Source organism: Budorcas taxicolor, chromosome 3 (assembly GCF_023091745.1).
Source record: "Budorcas taxicolor isolate Tak-1 chromosome 3, Takin1.1, whole genome shotgun sequence".
In the NCBI taxonomy this organism is placed as follows: Eukaryota; Metazoa; Chordata; class Mammalia; order Artiodactyla; family Bovidae; genus Budorcas; species Budorcas taxicolor.
The window spans coordinates 50,099,289-50,123,523 of record NC_068912.1 but is presented as its reverse complement, the minus strand read 5'-3'; the positions used below and the strand labels follow the sequence as shown (position 1 = coordinate 50,123,523).

The following is a 24,235-nucleotide window of genomic DNA, read 5'->3' as shown; positions in this document are numbered from 1 at the left end:
CATCGGCACTTATTTTCTAGGCATTATAAAACATTTACAGGAGTACACATTACATTGACTTATAATTATTTGTTATAAAACTTTACTATAATAAATAATAATTCAATACATTATGTATATGCCTGTTTATTTCCCTTACTGGACTATGATCTCATTGAGAATAGGGACCATATTTTATTTTATTCACCTCTGTAGCCCCAGAGTACAGCTGCTCAATCAATGCTGGTTTGAATGAATGAGTTGTGTATGTGTGTGGGGGTGGGGGGGTGGGGGGGTGTGTGTGTGGGTGTGGGTGTGGGTGTGGGTGTGAGTTCTCGCCACTATGCAGAAGAGCTAGACTCTAACCCTTCCCACCACACTCCATGGGTTCATCAAGGGAAGAATAACATTGGAGAGAGAGAGGGAACATGAGAGAAATGTTGTTCTTGGACTGACGGGCCTCCTCATGAAGGAGATAATACAGCCACAGGCCTGTGACCGAGCGGTGATGGCCGCAGACAGAACTCCCTTAGCAGTGGAAGGTCACTGCTGTCAGGCCAGCGCCTAGCTCCCTAGCCCCTCTGAGACTAGATATTTTCAAAGTGGTCTTGAGAAGCTGGCTGCCTCAGTGGCAAATGAATCTCTCTGGACACGTTTGAAATGCCAGAGAGGAGGTTAACCAGGGAGATAACCAAGAGGACTGAGAGTGGACCACAAGGTCATTTCCAGCTGTTTATGGGAAAGTGAAGAACTAGATGCTTAAGACAGGACTGGCCTGGTGAGTGGAGAAATGACATCACTTGGGAAAACAGGAGCTAGTGCGTAGTTAGATGGACAGTTTCTCTACTGATACTGGGAATCGCATTAAAGTTGCAATAATGAGTTACTTTATCCTAATTAAATTTAAAAACACAGCAAAGGAAACTATACACCAGATGAAAAAAAGCGACCCCTGGAATGGGAGAAAATAAACACAAACGAAGCAACAGACAAATGATTAACCTCCAAAATATACAAGCAGCTCATGCAGCTCAATATCAGAAAAACAAACAACCCAATCAAAAAATGGGCAGAAGGCCTAGGTAGACATTTCTCCAAAGAAGGCATACAGATGGCCGATAAACGCAGGAATATATGATCAACATCGCCCATTATTAGAGAAATGCAAGGCAAAACTACAGTGAAGTACCATCTCACACTGGTCAGAATGGCCATCAGCAAAACACCTGCAATCAATGCTAGAGAGGATGTGGAGAAAAGGAACCTTATTGCACAGTTGGTGGGAATGTAAACTGATACAGTCACTATGGAGAACAGTATGGAGATTTCTTTAAAAAACTAGGAATAAAACTACCATTAGTACATACTCAGCTGTGTCCAACTCCTTGTGACTCCATGGACTGTAGCCCACCAAGCTCTTCTTCTAGACTGTATGGACTGTAGCCCACCAGGCTCCTCTATCCATGGGATTTCCCAGGCAAGAATACTGGAGTGGGTTGCCATTCCTTTCTCCAGGGGATTTTCCCAATGCAGGGATCGAACCCTCATCTCCTGTATTAGCAGGCAGATTCTTTACCACTGAGCCACCTGGGAAGCCCCATGTAAAACAGACAGCTAGTGGAAATTTGCTGTATGACATAGGAAGGTCAACTTGATGCCCTGTGACAACCTAGAGGGGTAGGAGGGAGGTTCAAGAGGGAGGGGACATATGTATACTTATGGCTGATTCATGTTGTTGTATGGCAGAAACCAACACAACATTGTAAAGCAATTATCTTCCAATTAAAAATAAATTAAAAAAAATTTTAAGTTACTTTCCCATGCCATGCGGGGGCATATTATATGCACTGTCTTTGCTAATTAAAAGAAGGATGTAATTTGTTAACATTGTAAGTCAGTTCTACTTTAATCTTTTAAAAAAAGAAGAAGCCAAAAGGAAAAGAAAAATCACTCATAAAAGCTAATTATGAAATTAATTATAAAATAGGCATATGATTGTGCTTTAAAAGGGGATGTAGCTTTAAAAACAGAGAACTATAACACTCCTAGATGTGCATTTCAGACAATATATTTTGTTTCATCCCTTTGCAAGATAAATACAAGATTTACGCTCCCACATCTCAAGACATACTTCTTGATTTCATTTGTTAAAGCTGGCTCACTAGTAGTTGACGGGATTAAGATTGGTGCTTATTTTATATCCTCCTTCCAGGGTTAACCCATGACATGAGGAGTTCCTTTTCACTAATACAAAGAACCTTAGGGGTATGCCTTGATGATTAAACGGCTCTGCTTTAAAGTAGAAGAGTGATCTAGACAGAAGCTCACTGCTCTGTAGTGGAGGAATTCAAGTTCTATTTCTGTTGTTTAGAGATAACAATTCACCAGATGGGAGCTGGGCAGCCAAGTGTAACCACTTCCCTTGGTCAAATTTTAAACTTCAATTAATGCTCCTAAAGTCACATTAGCTTCTTTGACAACCATAGTATACTGCTGACTCATTGTGTTGTTAGTTGCTCAGTCGTGCCCGACTCTTTGTGACCCCATGGACTGTAGCCTTCCAGGCCTCTCTGTCCATGAGATTTTCCGGGCAAGGATACTGGAGTGGGTTGCCATTTCCTTCTCCAGGGGATCTTCCCAACCCAGGGATCGAACCCAGGTCTCCTGCACTGCAGGCAGATTCTTTACCAACTGAGCTACAAGGGAAGCTCATTCTAGGGTTGCAATTACCTAAATCCTGGAATATTTTTTCACATGTGGCTATTAAGCCAAACGCTATACATTTATTTTGTTTTTTGGACTTAGTCCAAGTGCTTCTAGCTGGGCTTCCCCGATGGCTTACCAGGTAAAGAATTTGCCTGCGATGCAAGAGACACAGGAAACTCGGGTTTGATCCCTGGGTTGAGAAGATCTCCTGGTGAAGGGAATGGCAACCCACTTCTGTATTCTTGCCTGGAGAATCCCATGGACTGAGGAGGCTGGTAGGTTTGGTCTGTTGTTTCAAAATGCCAATATCTTTTTTGGATCTTACTTCTATCTCTTTGATATATCAGTTATTCCCCCAATATTCATAACATCCACCAACATGATGTTTATGTCAGTATCATTGTCTAAAAGATATTTTAAAGTTGGCTAGAAATGGGCTAAGGACACAGCCTAGAATGTATTTCCTGTACCATCATCTGGCCTGCAATCACTTTCATGCTAAGGATATCTCTGATGACTGACATCTGAATATACATCTTCTCAACAGTCCTCTAATCTACTAATAAAGTAACCCCAGGAAGGAAAGTGAAACTAGTCTGACCTGCTTTTTGGCAAAGCCCTGCTAATTACTACTGGTTGTTGCTTCCTTCCCCAAGTATTCAAAAATCATTGTTCTAATAATCCTTTTTAGAATATTTCCTGAGATGGATGTCAATCTTACCATTTTATAGATTAATTTTATCTCCCTAGTTCCGGTTGAGAAATTAAAATCCTTCTCTATCTTCATCTCTCCTGTCACTCTTGGTGATGCCAGCATTTCTCCAATGCTGTGCACTGGTCTGGTGGTCTCAGCCTTTCTTCTCGGGCCTTGGGGCTTCAGCTTATTTGGTGGGATTAGAGCCTCTGTCATGGCCTCATCTGCTATCCTCCTTCACCTCTATCCTACCCTTTCCAATCAGAGAAATCGTTTCCTCGACCAAAAAAAGGAAAAAACGCAAGCTGAACAGCTCAGCAGTTTGGTTTCTCTCACATCCCCCTCTCTTCGGTTTTATTATTCCAAACATAATTTCTGAAAGCCCTTTTTGTTACTCATAGCATTCCTTACAATCCTTTGCACACTCTGCACTCAAGCTCTTTCCACAGCCCAGAGCCACTCTCTGACACGGGCCTCCGTTGCATGGCCCGACCTTTCCTAAGTCTGGGTCCAAGGCCAGAACAGCCCGGAGCAAGTGGTGGCACAGTGAAGGCAGGCTCTGAGGGAAGGCTACCCAGAAAGCACAACCTGCAATCACCTGGTCAAGGAGAAAAAGTGACATGAAACCTAAAAAAAGATGTTAGAGTCAGAAGTCAAGAAAAGGAGAATTGCTTATTGAGCTAGTGGATGACATGTAGAGCAAAAGTGTGGATGGGAAGGCAGGTCAGCCGCCAAGAGAGAACAGGTGCAGGTGAGCTCAGATGGTTCAAAACCTGCATCCCCTGCTCCCAGGGCCCATGAGCCCCTCAACTGGACAAAAGCCCCAGCCTGTCTTTGAGTCTCCAGCACACAAATACTCAGTGTACTAGCGAATGAATTTATCAGATCAGCCCTGGCTCACCATGCTACAGTCGGGGGGATCCTGTACATGGGTCAGTCCAGGCTGGAGACAGTCCTTCCTACACATCCTTAAACACGAGCGCTCCCTGGATGGTCACAACATACCTGTTCCTCCTTCAAGCTCTGCTCAGCATGTTGTTGTCGTCAGTTGTCCTGAATTGCATTTCCCTTTCAGAGCCTCAGACCGTAAGACTCTCTCTGTCATTTCCCTCAACGTGGGGAATCTTTCTTCCTACAGCCCAGGGTAGACTGTAGATGAGGACACAATTTCTGTCCTGGTGACAGAGATCCTAAGGCCCAGCTGCTTCTCAAACTCCTGCTTCCTTCACTTCAGCAGCCAATTCCTGCTCCTATGAGTCAGTTTCTATCTCATCTGAAAATACAGCCATGCCTGATGAATGTATTCATGACATACACTGAAAGAATGGCAATTAAACCGCCTCCTCAGGCAGATTCCCTAATCATGTTAAAACAGCACCATTTAAATATCCTTCATATCACACTATGGTGAGTCTCTACAGGAATCCAAGGTTAATACCAGTGGTCCTGGTTGACGAAGACCTGATGTGCTCATGGGTCAACTTGCGTTCAGCAGAATTCCAGGACAGCATTAAGTTAAAAGCCACTGTTGAAATCTTAACTTGGCAGCAGTCAGTCAAACTGAATAGAGTAACAACGAGAAAAACCGTATCAAGGCCAGTATGTCTCTTGGCAGGCACAGAGGGTCTGGCATCAGTGAATCATCAGGCTTTGGGCTGGCTAAGCCCAAACACAGCACTTTTGATAAAAGCAGATGCTTTGTTTGGCTGGTGTCTATCTGCCCTTCCTCCACTCCTACTGGCCCCATCCACCCTGCCCCCAACCATTCCCCACTCACTAAAGGAGTGTGTTTGTAAAGGTTTCTTCTCAACTAACTCAGAGCCGACTCCTTGTGACCCCATGGACTATATAGTCCATGGAATTCTCTAAGCCAGAATACTGGAGCGGGTAGCCTTTCCCTTCTCCAGGGGATCTTCCCAATCCAGGGATCGAACCCAGGTCTCCCGCATTGCAGGTGGATTCTTTACCAGTTGAGCCCTAAGGGAACCCCAAGAATACTGGAATGGGTAGTCTATCCCTTCTCCAGCGGATCTTTCCAGCCGAGGAATTGAACCAGGGTCTCCTGCACTGCAGACAGATTCTTTACCAACTGAGCTGTCAGGGAAGCCCCAAAGTGCTACAGTTTTGAGAAAATAAAAGGAAAGATTCCACTCATCCAAACATACACAGGAACATGCACCCCAGGCCCCTTTTCCAGGGCAGGCACCTCAGAAAAACAGCCCTCACCCCTCAGGCAAGTCTGAACACCAGCCACAGTGGTCTATGTAACCTCTGTCCACGGAGCTGTCGGGGGATGCACAGAACCGCCAGGGAAGGAACCAACCGCGGGCATAATCACCACACTGCTGACACAGGCCCACAGGGAGGGCGGCCCCCGGGGCACGTCTGCTTTAATCAAATCAAAAACGTTTTATAAAAAGAACCAAGTAATGAAAAAATGTGCTTTGTTTTACTACGTACTTAAAAGATTAGATCTTTTCCTGTTGAATTTTGTCTTTTATCCCCACCTTCCTTTGAACACCAACCATGTGTGGTTCCTGCCTCATTTCTCTGCTCCGCACTGAACGCTCAGCCTCCTATGCTGACTCCCCAGAATGGTCTGTGCTTGGGTTCCTCCTGGCTGGGCCCTAGGGGCCCTTCTCTTTATGCTCTATACAACTCTCTCCCTGGCCAATGGCATTCATTTCTGGCTTTAACATCATTTGTATGCAGACGCCTAACTTTATAACTTTTAGCCCAGACCTCGCTCCATAGCTCCAGGCTCACAACACCAACGGATTGGTTAACACCTCCAAGTAGACACGCATACATCTCAGACTCAGCACACACCAAACAGAAGTCTCAATTCTCTGCAATCGAACCATCATCTCCTCCTCCCAGGAAAAAGCAGCCTGATCACCAGATAAAGCCCTGTTCCTCTCCACTCTTCCCTGTCTCCATAAACGGCCCCGCTCCCCCACCCAGCTCACTGAGCCATGCTTGACTGTCCCACTCCCTCATCCCTTTCTATCTAACCCTCAGTAATTCCAGTAGATTCTACCTACAAAATAGATCTTGAATCCACCCACTTTCATCTCCCCTACTACCCTCCCAGAACAGATCCCCTCTGCTTTCTGAACTTCTGCAACCGCCTCCTGCTCTCCCTCCGATTCCTATTCCTCCTTTCAATTATTTCTCCACTGAGTCTTCTATTAACTAAGCCAGATCATGATATTCCCTTGCTTGAAACCCTTTAAAGGCTTCCCTTTGACCTGCGGAGAAAATCTAAACTCTTTAGTGACGTCTAGACTTCCCTGGTGGCTCAGACGATAAAGTGTCTGCCTACAATGCAGGAGACCGGGGTTCGATGCCTGGGTTGGGAAGATCCCCTGGAGAAGGAAATGGCAACCTACTCCAGTAATCTTGCCTGGAGAATCCCATGGACGGAGGAGCCTGGTAGGCTACAGTCCACGGGGCCGCAAAGAGTCGGACACGACTGAGCGACTTCACTCACTTCACTCAGACTGGAACCAACAGAAATGCAATGTGAAGAACATGTAAACTTTCCTAGTAGTCCATGGAAAAGAAAGAGGTGAACTCAGTTTTAATAATGTTTTAACTTTATATTTCAAAAATATCATTTTAGTACATCGTAACATAAAATATTAATGAAGTTTACATTGTTTTTTTATATAAAATCTTTAAATGTTCCCTCCTGCAGCGAAGGCTTCTCTCCCCCTTGTTCAAGGAACTCAGGGCTCTCTGATATGACCTTCCTTATACCTCCTCATTCAATTTAGTGCCCTAAACTGGGCACTCCTCAAGGACAAGGCCCACATCTATATTTTATTCTCCAATGGGGAGCTGGTACCCAGCACAGTGTGCGTGCTCAGTTACTCAGTCGTGTCTGACTCTCTGTGGCCCCATGGTCCTGCCAGGCTTCTCTGTCCATGGGATTCTCCAGGCAAGAATACTGGAGTGGGTTGCTGTTTCCTGCTCCAGGGGATCTTCCCGACCCAGGGATCAAACCCACGTCTCCTGCACTGGCAGTCGGATCCTTCACCACTGAGCCACCTGGGAAGAACCCAGCACAATACCTGACACTAAATAAACTCAATAAATACTCAGCAAAGAAGAAACAGTGACGACACGGACATTAAGCACAGGGACAAGCAGGCAAGGGCTTGGGCCAGTTCACCAAGGGCAGACTCTCTGTCTCAGTACCATGGTGTGCTGATTTTCCATGTGCCATGGGGCTGTCAGACCTGTAAGCTTGAGTGGTGGCCAAGATGCACTGCTGCAGGGCCGCTTAGGGCAGACCCAGATAGAGGGATTCTGGCCAGACTGTCAACACACGGGAAACTTTCTCCCATGGAAACCCGCAGGCATGGAACGTGATCTCAGGTTGCATACGAGGATTAGTAGCCTCCAAGTTCTGGCCTTTGGCTTTCCAGGAAGGAAGGAAGGGCGGAAACCAACACCTAAGCCCCTGCTCCATGCCAGGTCCTGAGCTAGGTGCCTTCACGTGGGGTTGTATTTGACCCCCAAGCCACCCTTTGAGGATGTGGAGGTCAGAAAGATGAGGTAACTTACACAAGGTCACAAAGCCACCCAGTCTGTTTGGTGGAATCAACCCCAAGGTCACTAGCTGCTTTCTTTGATATCCACGGCTACATCAACATCCCAGCAAAATGAACAGTGGCCTTCAGGGTCAGGCGTCACCCAGCAGAGTTGGCAGGAGAAGGATAAACTGCTATGATCAGGTAGAAGTGAGAGCAAGGACGTGACCTGTTCTACCCAGACTCCCAGAAGGCAGTACCAGGCTTAAGAGAGAAAGTCAGAGCCGTGCCATTCAGTGGAACGTGCAGGTTTAGTGACCAGTGAATCTTCACAGCACCCCTCAGCAGCATTATGCTCACCCTCAGTGTATAGTTTAGAACCTGTCCTAGTTCACACACCTAGTAGTAGATAAACTGAGACCTCCTGGATTACATGACTCACGTTCTCTCTGTCCACCCCTGACTACGTTTGCAAGCGATTCTGGAACCACAGACATAAAGGCTGGGTCAACACAGAAGGTTTCTCAGACTTCTATAATTTGTAAATAACAGCACAATCCAAAAACAGGAACACCCTCAGAGCCTGTGCCTGGGGCCTTGGAGGAGGGAAAGCTTGAAATTCTGCAGGCAATTCTGCAGGCAATCCTGCAGCTAGCCTCTTAGAGACAGACTGGGTGGTGACGGCATAACAAAGCTGTGAACAGCAGGGTGGCCGAGGCCGGAGGTGGCCGGAGGGCTTATCACTCCTGTGGCTCCAGTCCAGTCCCCAGGAAGGGATCTCCTGAACAACAAAAGCACCTTCTCCAGCTCCCACCTCCTGGCCTGGCTGGGACGGCTCCCCAGTCCACCTGCGATAAGAACATGAGTCATTTGTAACTGCAGAGCATCTTCTGTCTACAGTGTGCTTCAACCTATACTGAGCGGCGTGAAAAACTCGTAGTTTCTGACCCACAGAAGACGGACAAACCTGACTTTTGCTCAATAACGTGCAGGAGGCCTGAATAAACAGGAATTTAAAGCAGATTTGTTGGGGGGCTGGGGGGAGGAAAGAAGATGTTGAATAGCTCTACTTAACAAGGACGGTTTTGTATAAGTCTGATCATTTTCTTGGTTGTGGTTTGCAATCAGTTAAAAAAAGAAAAAAGTACTTCAGTTTTCCCCCAGAACAGCTGAGAATGCACAGATCCCAGCCTTTTAGGTTGAAGCCATCCCTGTGGGTAGAAGATTTAGGACTACTGTCAGGCAGCTGGTGGGCCTGCAGACATTCCCCATTCTCTGGGCTCCCCCAACCCTGGGTTGGTACCAGATGCCCAGCAGGGGCTGAGCTCACCTCTGACCCAGCTGCTCCTGGCCTCAGCACACCAGGGGCCACCAGGGCCTAGACGTGCACCATTGCCTGGAATTCACTAACCCATCCGCAACAGCTGCACTTAAACACCAAGGGGCATTTCGAACTGTTCATAAAACTTAACTTCAAAATTTAAAAATAAAAATTCAGTGCATGGGTTATTACTTTCTGGAGACGTTCTTGGCTGTTAAGCCATTGCCACTCCGCCACCTCAATAAATGTACCTTCTACTAAAAAGAATTTATTCATATTAAATAACCTTTTTTCAAATCTAAACCCAACTTTTTCTCTATGCCCAAAGAGCTTCCAATCAGTAGACAGCAGACATGCCCATACATAAAGTGAGCAGATGCCTGTGTGTGGACCTTCACATAGGAGATCCTTCTGATTAACGCTGCGCTAAAGACCACTCTATTGGCATGTCTGGGGGAGCATAAATCAATAGTTCTAGAACTTGGTGGCTGTGGAAACAATTTTTCAGATAAGAGCACTGACACAGCCCAGAATTAGTGTTTGGAGAAGGGTCTTCTGCACAGAGCCTGTGTCTTAACACTCCAGCTTCAAATTTGAAGAGCTGACACTATGACACAGAAGGTTACTTAACTGCCTGGGAAAGGATACAGGATTTTAACTTGGAATAATTCTGCAGACTTTCTGGCCCCTATTAGTTAAAACACTTGTGACTAGTCAGTCAGCTCCACTCATGCAGATTAATGAAACACCGCATTGTCCAGCCACATGCTCCCACAGCACAGGGGGTAGAAGGAATTATGCTCTCAGCAGCTGTTCCCAGGAATGTGTGCCTCCACGTACCCATGGGCAGGGAGAGGACCAACAGTGGGCTCCAAGCGCTGACCCTTCACCTACCCCGGCAATGCAGACCCGTCGTATCAGGGACTGGTCTCCCCTCAGCCCAAGAAGGTCCCAGATTGAAATAAAAATTCATCCTTGAAGATAGATGAACCCAAGGTTCACCAGCCAAACAACGCTAATGTCAAGAGGAAATCCCATCTGCAGACTGCTCAGAGAAGCCTTGCTCAGCCTGCAGAACAAAGGCTCCTTCTGTGACACCAAGCAGCAGGTTTAAGAGCGTTGGGCTCCTCATTTTGGCTCCTTTTCAAACCACAAGTATATCCAACGGCAGCCAAGACAACAACAGAGCCAAGAGATATGGGTCTCAGAACGAGGAGACCAGTTCCCCTTTCAGGCCTGCCTTCTGCCTGCTCTCGGCGGCCAAGGCTCTAGCCTCCTCAAGGGGGTTGTCTGAGACGCTGCAGTCAGACCCTGGGGACTGAAGTGTTCATGTGAGAAGATAACTCAGAGATGCCCACAGCAGAGCCAGCCTTCTTGCAAGGCTACAGAGCACAGTGTCTGGGGAAGGCCCTATGATAGTTTCTGAGCCCTAATCTTAGCTCAGTCACACATGAGGGTCTAATCTTAGGTGCCTCAACCATCCATTCTCTGAACCATTTACTCAGCTGTATTGATGACAACCTGATGCTGCTGCTAACAATGAAATCTGCTGTCACATAGGGTTATGATGTTCAAACAAGATAACTTATGGACAGGAAGATATTATAACTATAAAATGTAAGGGAATAATAATTCATGTGAATATGACCCATGTTTATATGACCACTTATTAATGCAAATTGTTAGGTCAAAAGGAAGACTTCCTCTGCTTTGCCTAGGGCTTTCCACAGGGTTGATATTTACTTAATATTCAATCATAAAGGTGACTTTTTAGTGATTAATAAAGTAAACAAATTTGTTGGAAACTTAGAATATTTCACAAGACAAGGAGATGCTGTCTGAAGCGTTTCCCTCTGAGTATAGGCAGGCCCACATAAGGAGTTGGGGGGCACTCCCCAAGATGGTCCCACCATCGTCATGCCAACCCCAAGTGTGATGGAATGGAAGGCTTGCAGGCTTGACATCTGGGCAAGTTGAACTTCAGCTACTCTTAGCTGAAGTTAACCCCTGAATTCACTCGGAAAAGAAATAAGGCCAAAATAGTTTATCTGAAACAAGGCCAAAAAAAGAAACTAATAATCTTGTTAAAGGTAGACCTAACTAGTCTTAGGAGTCAGGGATTCAAAACTCTAAAACACACATGGCTTCCAGCTTCCAGTGGTGAGTGAACCAGGGTAGTGGGTCTCCCAGCTCTGCTGGGCTGTCAGAGCTGAGTTAGGAATAGAAATGCTGTTTCTCTCTCGAGGTAATTCTGTCCAGCACCTTAGTCACACTTCCCACTCTAGAAGCTCAGGTTCTCATTCAAACAGCCTGTCTCCAGCTTTTCACTTTCACAAAATGTTACTTGTTGACACTGTTCCAAAAAGTACCTGAGGCAGCTCATAATCTTATTAGGAATATTTAAAAGGATTTAGAGAGAAAAAAAAAAAGAAAGAATATAAGGTGCTTTAAAGTCCTCAAAACTGAGAACAACTCAGGATATCTTTAAGATGTGTCAGGTAAACAAAATACATTAATAATAAGCCTGTGCGGAGTGGGGGAAGAGGACTTTAGATCCTTTGACACTCAGCATAATTTTGAAGGATGTGCATTTACTTCCTGTGCTGACCTTTAACAATAAGTTATTTTAAATTAAGGGAAAAAAACATGAATTTGGATGAACATAATTCTGAATCAGAAACAAACCTAAACCAGCAGTACTTGTTAAGTCTTCCACAGCCTAGACTTTAAACTCATGACTTGCGTCCAGCTCCGATAAGATCTGAGATCTGATCTATGTCCAAGTTAGTTTTCAAGTTAAAAAGCTTTGACCTGCTGGCAGGTTGACAGCCTGGGCCTCAGGAGTTTATTGAGAACTTCCTCAAGCTACAAAGGGTGACTCCATTACCACCCCCGGCCCCTGGGAGATCCCCCTGGTAAGAGGAGACAGCTCGCCTGGACTTTGCGGACCATCTGCATGTGGTAGCCCATGGATACCTAGCTCAATATAGAGCTTAACTTAATAAATAAAAAGTGGCCACAGGAAGCCAGGCGATAGCGGGTTCTGACTCCATGCAGTGCAGCCTGGGCTTAATTCTGGCTAGCTGAAAGTTGTTTTCCTTTGCTGCCTCATAGCCTCCCTAAGACAGGGCAGTGACGGCTCTGCTTCTGCACGGCAGTGCATCACGTGCCCATGATGCGCTATCAACATTACTGTACACACGTGTGCACTTCCAGTGCACCTGTCATCAGCAGGCCACCCGCTTGGACTCCGCAGAGCAGAACCACCTGATGCCCAGAACGCCCTGGGAAGCCGTGTGGTCTCACGTCAGAAACCCTGCAGACTCTCCAGTGCTTTCTCCAGAGACTATCTGGGCTTCCGCTTATCTTCTCCTGTAATACTGCAATTATACAACTCATTCTGAACTCTTGCCTGCCTAGGCCTTTCCCAACATGTGTACTATTTGTCTCTCAACATGCCACACTCCAGCCACAGGTCAGCCTAGCCTGTTTTGGGTTTTTCAAACATGTTCCCACCCCTGGTTCCTTGCACTTGTTCTTCCTATGCCTGGACAGCCTTCCACTGACTCTTCTCCTCAGAGACCGTCCACTCTATAAAAAATATAACCCCAATAAATCTCCAGGATATGACTATTTCCTCTATGTCACTGACTATAACCCGCCATTGTCTTGTTTATTTACTTGTATTTATTATCTGGGTGCTTCACTACAATGTTTGCTCTGGGAGGACACCATTTCTCATGTTCCTCTGCTATCCCGTCAGGGCACATGTTTCCCCACCCTGTAAAAGGGCAATGATTTGATAGCTAAAATGTCGACTATGTCAGACCAGCCCTTTAGTTAAGATACTTAGAGGATATGGGCAGAATTTTCCTGGTGAAGCAATAGTGCTTACAACATCAACATATTCTAACACAGGTGTTCAATATACAGGTACTGAACAAATAAATGAGCTAGGACCAAAGTGGCTTTCCGTGCTACAGGGCTGGACAGAGAGAGAGAGGTCAGGAGATACAGCAGAAGAAACCATCCCCCTGCTTACCCAATAGCATCACAGGCTGGGGGTCTTGCTCAACAGAAAAAGGGGTGCAGCGGTTCTAAACCAGCTCCACAAGCAGGGTCACAACTAGGCCCATTTCAGACCCAGAGAAAAAGCCTTTACGACCATGAGTCTTATTTACCCAGGTCCCTGGTGGACAGAAGAAGAAAGCAATTCCTGTTCTAAAGTATTCTGAAGCTGACTTGATGATGGATCCAAAACCAAACAAGATTTATTTCAGCTTGCTGACAACGAAACACAGGTATCCCCACTTTTTGAAAGTGTGCTACTACTTTGCTTTTACAAAATGACCTACATTAGTACTTGATTTCACTAACAGAAGTCTGAACAGGAATTTTGCTTTCGTGGAAAAAGGTAAAATTCGAAAACAGCGTTCGCTGTCTGTTTTCAGGAAGCTGTTGTACAGGTGGTGCACACGCAGAGCAGCACCGCCAAGTTGCCTCCAGAACTACAAGCAGCATCTCAGCATCGGGTCACCCTGGCCCTGAGCTGTGCGTGAGCATCTGTGCTTTATCTCCATTTATGTCATGCATCCATGTATAGTATGATGTGTCCTAGGGCAGCTACTTTTTCACACCACCTCAGCTTATGGAAGGTTTCATAGGCATGCTCTGGATAATGGGGATGCCTATACAACTACAGACATCCTAATTATAGAAAGCCTGGCATCTCTATAGAAATGGATGGAATGGATGGATGCAGTTCATAATCTGAGGCAAAAAAAAAAATGCCGTGGTTCCTTCTGAGGGACTTAATGATACAGGAAGCTGACCTTAAAATACACTTAATATCATCCAAACTGGATGATATTAAGAAATGGTTCTTTTTTCAGATGTTACAGTTTTTTATGCTGTGGCTATACATTTTTTAAAATAAGAGTCCTTATCTTTGAAAGACATATACCAAAATATTCACGGATAAAACGAAGTCTGAAATTTGCTTCAAAATAATAACAGAGCACAATAAAGCTCTGCCTGAAAACAATAATAATACCAGAGGCAGGAAAGTGGGTGGGGTACAGCCAACCACAAGTTGATAACCGTTGAAGCTGGTTGATGGGTCCATGGGAGTTAATTAAACTATCTGTTCTACTTTGTGCGTGTTTGATATTTTTCCTAAAAAAGATTAAAAAAAAAAAAAGCCCTTTAAAACAAATCATTTTCATTCGTGAAATTAAAGAAGCTACCTGAAGGTGAAGGCTTCGCCTTTCCAGTCCTGCAGGGGCTGCTCCTGGATGGCGTCCTGGATCAGAGGTGAGTGCTGCCGTGGGGATCTGGAATGGGGGATGGTCCCCACATGACTGAAGTTATCACAGGACCTGATGGGAGGAGGGCCTTTCTTCTTCCGGGGAAGGGTGCCATGTATAGACACGTCTTGATAGGCATCTGCACGACGCTCGACGAGAGGGGACTTGCTGCTCAGAAGGTCCATGGACGAGGCGAGGGGGAACTGGTGATTCACTGGCATGTTTCTGGGAAGACTTGCAAACTTTCCCGCAGCCATGATCCTCAAGTCTAAGGGGGGAAGAAGAGAGTGAAGCCATAAAACTATGAAAACCATGAGAATTGACTTCCTCCTTACAAAAGGAAATGGAAATAGATCACGTAACAAAAGAAAATGCTCACAAAGTGTTAAAGGATAAACATCACTTGTGAAATTTACTATGATGGGAGTTTACTTATCCCCTTTTTCATCCTATAGAGGAATTCTCCTGGTTTGGCAGCAGATCCACCAATATGTATGTGTGTTAATCTCCCAGCTGTGTCCAACTCTTTGCGATCCAGTGGACTGTAGCCCACCAGGCTCCTCTGTCCATGGAATTCTCCAGGCAAGAATACTGAAGTGGGTTGCCATTCCCTTCTCCAGAGGATCTTCCTGACCCAGGAACTGAACCTGGGTCTCCCACATTGCAGGCCACTTCTTTACTGACTGAGCCACAACGGAATAGGGCAAATACATTTCAGAGCCTTTAGAGACACCCGAGCCAGTTTATTACTTCAGATGACTGAAGCTGATGGAAAAGCATGACTAATAAAAAAGAATACTGAGGAAAGATAATGAGCTCATGCATTCCCACCACCCTACAAGCAATAAGAACAGGTGAAGATGGCTGGAATTCCTTAGCTGCTAGAACACCTTCAATCCAGCTCCTCAGTTCTGCTACTCAGAGAGACAGGACAGATTCCTTCTGGTGAAGACCTGGCGCTTATAAATAAATCAGTGTACGCTAATTAATGAAGCCGGTCAGGGTTCAGGAGGTGGGCCACTCCTCCACACATGAGTGGGCTCAGCTGGAGAGGAAAGCCATGGGGTGGGGGCTCCATGTACAATCATCCCCCCGCCTATCACCAACAGGGTTAAGCACTGTGCATAGGTGTCTGTGGAGTCAGGGAAGAGTGGGAAAGGCAAAAAAGAGAAAAAAGTGGTAGAGAGCCTCATGGAAAGAAATGAAAAACGCTGTGTGTGAAAGCAGCCTTAGCAGTTGTTCCCAGCTATCACCACTGGCAGAGAGTTCACCCTGAGCAGGGTTAGCACTTCCATCCTCTAAATAGCCACTATGGTTTTGATCTAAGCCAAATTAAATGATATTTTAAAGGCTAATATAGGGCTTCCCTGGTGGCTCAGTGGTAAAGAGTCCACCGGCCAACGCAGGAGACACGGGTTCGATCCCTGATCCAGGATGATCCCACATGCCACAGAGTGGCTAAGCCCATGTGCCACAACTATTGAGCCCGTGTTCCAGAGCCCGTGCTCCACAGGAAGAGGAGCCACCACAGCGAGAAGCCCAGGCACAACTAGAGAGTAGCTCCAGCTCACAACTAGAGAAAAGCCTGTGCAACAGTGAAGACCCAGCACAGCCAAATAAATAAAATTATAAAGGCGAATAAATAGAGAAGAAACATAAGCTTGAACAAAAATTAGGGCTAGTCCCAGCAGACAGAAGGTTACAGACTCTGTACCACTAGTCACGGTGTTAGACTGATCCAGAGATCACAGCTGCTCAGCTAAGCCCCACGCCCTGGCCTTCCCCGAGCCTGGTGAGGAACACGCCTCTTCACCCTGCAGCCTGTTCTCAAGCTGTGCAATCCCGTTCCTCACAGACCGCCCTCTCCCCTGCAAAGGGGGTGGTGCTGAGTGGAAATCATCGCTCTCTAGCACCACTGCAGACAGTTCCACAAAGGACCTGGGGACCTGGGACTTGGCTTGGGGACAATCAAGAAGAACAGAATCTGGTAAAAATAAGAGGTGGAACCAGAGCAGTCAGCAGAGTACACAGAGGAAACAAGTGACAACACACACAGACAGACACACTCAGTCCACTGTTTCCACACGTGACAGAGAGAGACACTGAAGCGCTGGGAGGAAGGAGGCCCTTCATTTAAGGCATATGATCTGAACCCTGTCCTCAGCTTTCTGCCAGACCTGGTAGTTCCGAAGCCCGTCTGCTCCATGCTGAACTGGGACCACACAGAAGGCCCGGCTCCCAGCGGGCGCAGACAACGGACTGTTAGTCCCCGGGTGGGCCCCTCCCGGGTCTGCCCAGGACCCGGCACACTGTCAGCACTTGCTTCACGTTAATCATCATTATTAAAAAAGAAACCAAACTCCTCAGCCCTCTCCTGAACATAGATGACGTAAGCCGACTAGGATTCCCTCATCCCGCCCGTACACACTCACAGTTGTGAACTCTCACCTGTCCGAGTTATCCGCACCTTTCTTCTCCACAGGCTTGGATCAGTCCCAAGAACCTGGAGGGGAGACCCAAAGCCCCACCCCCATCCCCCAGAATCTCTCCGCATGCAAAGGCCCATGGTGTGGATCACGTCTATCTCCAGCTAGGATGACAGACAAGAGTTACACTGGCTCCAGCATCCCCAGCAGCCTGTTTCCTCTCTGCTTATCCAAGATCTATCTGTTTCAAGTCTGAGCCAAAGTGCTTTAGAATGCCCTCGGCAAGTTATCCACACCTCAGGGTATTCTCGAGGGATGTTAACAGCTGCTTTTCCTACTTTCAACTCCACAAACATTTAAGTGCCCACTCCAGATAAGATACTCAGAGAAACAAGGATGCATAAACCTCAACCCCTGACTATGAATTCAAAGAGAATACAGTTGACATTTGAACAACTCAGCGTTAATCTGCATGCAATTTATAGACAGCCCTCTGTATCCACAGTTCCCCACATCTACAGATTCAACTGACCATGGACTGTAGTATTTGCTGCTGAAAAATATCTGTGTATAAGTGTGCCTATGCAATTCTACACGCCACCCCCACCCCCACTCTGGGTGGCTCAGTGGCTAAAGAATCCACCTGCAATGCAGGAGACGGGTTTGACCCCTGGGTCAGGAAGATCCCCTGGAGAAGGAAATGGCAACCCATTCCAGTACTCTTGCCTGGGAAATCCCAAGCAGCCTGGTGGGCTACAGTCCACAGGGTTGCAAAGAGTCAGACACGACTGAAGGACTAAACGACAACAAAAGGGCAGATGCAGTTCACACCTGCGCTGTTCAAGGGTCAACTGTGATATACTCACTGATGGCACCCTTAAGGTGCCGGAGGGAAGAACAATTAATTTTGATAAAAGGGCTCAAGGAGGATCTCAGACAGGGCATCACTGGAGATGAAGGATTTTGAAAGGCTGCAACCTGTAGGGAAAAGCCTTCTAAGACGATGTGGTTAACAGCAGATGCATAAAGGCGGGAAGCACCCGCACAGGCTCAGGCACCTAAGTTGTGCAGTGCGGCTCGAGTGAGGCTGAGAAGCACTTCCTGGAAGAAGCACAGCTTAGGACCAGATCACAAAGTCTTACAGGGTGTGTTGAGGTGTTTGAACTTGCCTGTCAGTGCTAGGGAAACTCAGGAAGAGAGGGATGGAGTCCAGTCTGTGCCTGGGTAGGGAGCTCTGGTGATTCTGGAGGGGACAGAAGGGCCGCGGGGAGGTCAGTCAGACACCAGCAACAAGCCAGCAAGGAGTGATGAAGGACTCCGACCTGGGACAGTGGCCACGGGAAGGGAAAGGAAGGGCAGAGCAAGGGGCCAAGAGCTCAAGGCCTCTTGTATGGGATGAAGGAGGCCACAGCCATGGGAGGATGGTGCTTTGCTGTATCACTGAACAGCGCAAGGGGTGACCCCCTCAGGACGGCGGGTAACAAGCTCACCACTGGGGCTGTTGAGTGTGAGGTGCCAGTAGGACAGTTCTGTCTAGCAGTCTAGATACTCATATGTTCAGTCAGAGGCCAGTACAGAATGTAGATTTTTAAGAGTCATCAACATAAAGGGAGTATTTAAACCAGAGAGTAGATCCGTCAGCTTGTTATTATCAGATGTGATAACAGATGTGAAAGTACCTCTTAAACTGTCAGGAACCATGCAATATTCCATGAATTATATCCCTGCCCTCTCTTACCTGGACTGCTTCAAGCCTATAAGGACCAACGCCAGGGATGAGTTCTGAAAAAGCAGAGGCTCTCAACCTGGATGCACATTAAGAGTCCTCAGAGAAGCTTCAACAATTCTGACACCCAAGCCGTGAACCAAACCAATGAAGTCACAATCTGGGTGAATAGGACCCTGGCATCAGTCTTATCAAAATTCTTGCAATATTGTTCAATGTGGAGCCAGGTTTGAGAACTACCAGGTAAGTGAGTTTCTTTGGTACAGAGCAACTGACACTCAGTTTACTTTCTGGGTAACAGAAAAGAATGGCAGAGGAATAGTCCGTCAACAGGAGCATTCACTAATTCTTCTATCTAACACACGTCTAAGGAGGGCCTCCTATGTGGTGGGCACTGCGTGGGTGGCGATGGTGTCAAACAGGTGTCCTCCAGAGGTTCCTATCCTATGGAGGAAGCAGACAGTAAGTAGTGACTTTATGTATTGGCGAGTCCCCAGGCTACGGGGGCACGCAGAGTGGGAACTGGGGTCTAGATGAATCTAGCAGCCAGGAAAGGCTTCCCTTAGGAAGGGGTGCCGACCTGAAGGCTGTGAAGCAGTTTAATAATGGGAGGATGAAGATCATTCATCCTAGCTGAAGTTCCTAGTTGAAGTTTCCCGTGTTACAGTTAAATTTCTCAGCTGCAGATAAATTGAAAATACACAGGCCAGGCTCTCCTCAATAACCTGCTGCCTCTAACTTGGGACTCTTCCCCATTAAAATATAGCCTTGTCCTGTGACTAGTCACTGGGAAAGACTGGTTCTAGCCTGGGTCCAATGTCAAGCTTGACTCAATTCAGCAGTGAGGGAGGTGGGCCCTGGCCAGAGACCCAACTTTATAAAAGCAAACAACAGCAAACTAAAGTGGGGTGGGGAATGGAAGGGAGAACTACAGGTGGAAGAAACTCATCTGCAGTCTGTGGGTTGCTCTGTTTCCTACTTTTTATTTATTTTTATTTTTTCCAGACTCCAGGAACCTGGGGGAAATCCAGAGGTGGAAGTGATGGAATCTAGGTTCAAGGTATGTACTTTCCATTCTGCCAGAGAAGCCACCTACCACAGCTCACCACTAGGCAGAATCTCAGCACGTGATACATAGATGGGATCTCAGAGGATCAAGCCCCTTCCCTTTTCCAGATAAGGAAAATAAATGTTCATTCACTCAATATATATTCTCTGAGGGTTTACAATGTACTAGAGCTGAGGCTATAACAGAATAGATAAGCTCCTCCTCTCATGGAGCCTACACGGCGATGGGGAAGTCCAATCAACACAAATTTTAAAAAAAATTAGGGACTATCCCAGTCATAAGTGCCCTAAAGAACATGAAAGGGTGGTCTGAGAAAAGCTCTCTGAAGAGGGAACCATGACATGAGACCTGAAAAGAGAGAAGCAACCAGTCAAGAGAAGACTGAACTCCCTCCGGTTCCAGGCAGGGGATTCCGCAAATGTAAGGGTCTTGAGATGGGAACACATGGGTCGGAAGAGCAGGATGGAGGCTAAATTCAAGTCTCCAGTTTCTGGCTCCCAAGTTTTCTCCACTTGAAGATGTTTCTGTCTTGATGTTCCTAGCCATTATGTACTATTTAATTTTTGAAAATCAAACATGGTGTGATGTTCCTAGTCATTATGTACTATTTAATTTTTGAAAATCAAACACGGTGTGACTCAGAACCTAGGCTTTGAAGTAAAACACAGATTCAAATCCCTACTCTGCCACTGACTTACTGTGTGGCCTGGGACAAGTGACAACCTCTCTGACAGTTTCTCATTTGTAAAAATGGGTTAACAACATCTACTTCATGGAGCTGTTGTGAAAAGTAAATGCAATTGTGTATGGAAAGCCCTTGACATACAGCAAGCATTCCAAAAACAGGAGGTCTCCTCTAAGCAGGGCAGAGACCACGTCTGTCTTGCTTGTCACTGCATCCCCATCACAGTGATAGCTCACAAACGAGGTCACTGCTTCTGGGGAAGACTGCAGCCAGGAAAGATGAAGAGGGAGATGTTTAAACCGAGAACAAAAGATGTAACGACACCCAATCAAGTATGACAAGGGCACGGATACACAGGCACATGAAGTGAGCCCACATGCAGTCTTCAAAATAGAAGCCCAGGTGAGACTTTGGCCATCTGACTTCACCTGTGCAGGTAATCAGACACAGTGTCCTGACTCCGGCTAAAGCCAGATCTTGAAATATACACAAAGGTCAAAGACTCTACATCTTGATAGGAAAATATGAGACCCACGTGTACGTTCAAAGAGCTGAAATCTCAGTAGAGATGAAAGTGAGCTTGACATACTCCCCACCTATGTGCTGCCTTCTTGACCCTGGTCAGCGGCTATGCTCGGAAATGCTTGTGAACAACAGGCGTGACTCCCTTCCTTTACGGTCTCAAAGAAACTGACGATCGCATGCAAGTTGAGGCAGAGATAAGCAGTCTATTTGTTTGGATTTTTCAATCTTACTTCTGAAATGTGATATTTTCAAGTTAAATTCACAGACAGTCATGGGATGTGGGCTTTAAGAGCTTTCTGTCGTATTTTAAACCCTGGAAACATAACCCCCTCCGCTGCCCTGTTATGACCACGACAGAGAAGTTACAATCCACATCTGTAGTTGTATATCTTCTCTGCAGAAGCAGATAGGAAGAGGAGATGGCAAACCACACATATAAAGCTGGCTTATCCACTCAGAATGAAGTTCTGCCTGGGTGTAGGAATTAAGAGTATCCCTTTATTTTGAAGTACATTATGAAGTCTAGCCAAATGATTGAAGTATGAATAATTCTTCCATGGATTGAATTTCAAGCAACACAGCACAGGATTTACATGATAAAGGTCTTAAGATTAGCATCCATTCGACAAGCAGTCCTTTCTATATGAATAGGAGATTGAGATCTCCTGTTAGTCATTCTGGAAATGTCAGGCTTCTCAGGGAAAGTTGGAGTCAGGGCGTGAGAGAGCCATTAGTGTGGCAAGTTGTTTACAGCTACATTCCATATGTCCCCTTGTACACTCACGTATAACTGCTTGGCCTGTGGCTTCCCCGGTATTAACTGAGTAGCCCCTTCCCACTTGTGACTTTCTGAACCGAGGTCTCCCCCTTCCCCCCGGATCTCGCTTCACTCCTTGGCAACAAGCAAGGAGATTATCCGTTCTCAAACTGACCTTCCCTCCGCCAATGTGTCTTCCTTGGAAAGATCTGGGTAGCCTTGGTAGATAAGAGTCAAGGTTTCAAATGCACGGCTGAACTCACGGCTCTACTTTCTATCTCAGCTAATGGCTTCAGGTGAAAGATACATGAGGTTAGTCTTTTACCTCCTCACCCTGCTTCAAGCGAGTTAAAACCAAAACCAGAGTTTTCCATCACCCCCGCCCAAGCCCAGGCACGACCCTCTGGGTTCCTCCACGAAACACACCGCCTCGACAGCTGCTTTGGAGCCCACTGAACTTCCCACGACTGTGTACACCTGATGAAACTTTTAAGGTGGGGGCAGCCTTAGCGGGTAAGGAAAGACCGGCTGAGACCGGAACCTACTTCGCGTTGCGCCCACCGTCTCTCCCTTCCCTGCCTTCACCTCCCCTTCCCTCCCTTCTCCGACGAAGAGGGAGCAACACAACCAACTATTCATTCTTTTTCAACAAAGGGAGAGAGGGAGGGAGCTGTTGTCAACAGTTACGGGGCGGGCGCCTTCGCCTGCTTTGCAGACTTTCCAAGAGATTAGTGGAGAAACTCGCCTCCTCCAAGCCCAGGGCTTCCAGCGGAGCAGCCCCTACCCCCACCTCCCTGGCCCTCGCATCCCGCGACTCGCTCCGGCTTCTGGGGCCGAGAGGGAGGGGACCGGGAGGCGCGGCTGGACGCTCAGGGGGTCGGAGAAACCAGCACCCGGGAAGATGCAAAGAGCAGAGATGCTCGCCGCACGTCGCCTCCCGCCGCAGGCCCTGTGTGGGGACTCCCAGCCGGTTCAGAGGCCCCCTACGGGCGCAACCCCGCCCCCAGTTCAGCCACTCCAGCCCCCAGTCGCCAGCTCGGCTGGGGGAGCGGTAGGGGGTCGCTGGCTCTACCTTCCCCAAAGCCCAACTTTCGCCAACAAACTTCCCGGTCCGTCCTCCAAGGCAAGCGGGAGACCGAAGCGCCCCGGGAGAAGCCGCACCCCCGCGGGACACGCGGCGGAGACTCACCTCCCCCCTCGGCGCCCGGGTTCTCGGGCTGGGGCTCAGAGGAGCCGCACGGTCGGCCCCGCGCCACGGCTGTTCCAGGAGCAGGAGCGGCTCATAATCGGTGGAGCGCGCCCACCGGGAAGCCGGCGCGCGTCTCTGTGCACCGGGCGCCTGGGGCTCCGGTTCCCTCCCCGGCTCCCGCCCGGGCCCAGGCAGCAGCAGGCGCGCCTCTGAGCCGGCGACGCGCACTCGGGCCCTCAACTGGTGATTTGCGGCTTCTCGGCCCCACCCCAGCGAGCCTATTCGCACAGCCTTGCGGAACCCCCCGCGACATTTACATGCGCTGACCTCGCGTAGCCCTCCTCTACCCGGATTTTAGTTTGGCTCTCCTCGTACCTCCTGAGAAGCCAGTCCTCAGATGTATGTATATCGACCACCTCGTCACTGTACCCCCAGGGGAGACAACCTCACCTTACCCACCTCTCCCCTCCCCGCGTAATTCAGTTACCCAACAGATCTGATTTGCTTGTCTGCCGACACCTGGCTGGCTTTGTTTAAAGGGATGGGATAAAGACCCAGGTAACCCCAAATGACCAAGCCCTGGGAACAAGCAAATCAATTACACCCATCTGGACACATTGACAGCCAAGTGGGAGGTGGAAGCTGCACTCTGGTACTAGATGGCTTGGGAGAGTAAAAAATTAGAGCCTAGTGGAGGACTCCAGTTATCAAGACCTGTTATAAAGCTATAGAAATAGTAATTGGTAGCAAGGATAGACGGAGAAGGCAATGGCAACCCACTCCAGTACTCTTGAAAGCCCATGGATGGAGGAGCCTGGTAGGCTGCAGTCCGTGGGTCACGAAGAGTCGGACACAACTGAGAGACTTCACTTTCACTTTTCACTTTCATGCACTGGAGAAGGAAATGGCAACCCACTTGAGTATTCTTGCCTGGAGAATCCCAGGGACGGCAGAGCCTGTGGGCTGCCGTCTTTGGGGTCGCACAGAGTAAGACACCACTGAAGCGACGTAGCAGCAGCAGCAGCAAGGATAGACAATGGAATAGAGTCCATAAACAGATCTACATTATAAGGTCACTTGATTTACATAGAAGATGCTGATGTGATGCACTGGGGAAAGGGTGGTCTTTTCAGTAAATGATGCTTATCAACTGAAAAGCCACATGGAGAAAAAAAGAAGAATCTTGACATCTCCCTTGGTGGTGGTGGTGGTTTAGTCGCTAAGTCGTGTCCGACTCTTGCCATCCCGTGGACTGTAGCCTGCCAGGCTTTTCTGCCCATGGGATTCTCCAGGCAAGAATACTGGAGTGGGTTG

The 24,235-nt window shown here is 47.4% G+C and overlaps 1 protein-coding gene across 1 annotated transcript in view; it reads right to left on the bottom strand.

Moving 5' to 3' along the window:
• Positions 1 to 22,983, bottom strand: part of BCAR3 (BCAR3 adaptor protein, NSP family member) — a 130,061-nt gene extending 107,078 nt beyond the window's left edge. The window contains exons 1-2 of the mRNA XM_052636921.1: positions 22,922 to 22,983; positions 14,485 to 14,812 (exon numbers count right to left, since the gene is read on the bottom strand). Coding sequence (XP_052492881.1) covers positions 14,485 to 14,801 — 317 coding nt within the window. The 5' untranslated portion in view covers positions 14,802 to 14,812; positions 22,922 to 22,983. The remainder of the gene's footprint in view (positions 1 to 14,484; positions 14,813 to 22,921) is intronic.
• Positions 22,984 to 24,235: the final 1,252 nt, after the last annotated feature.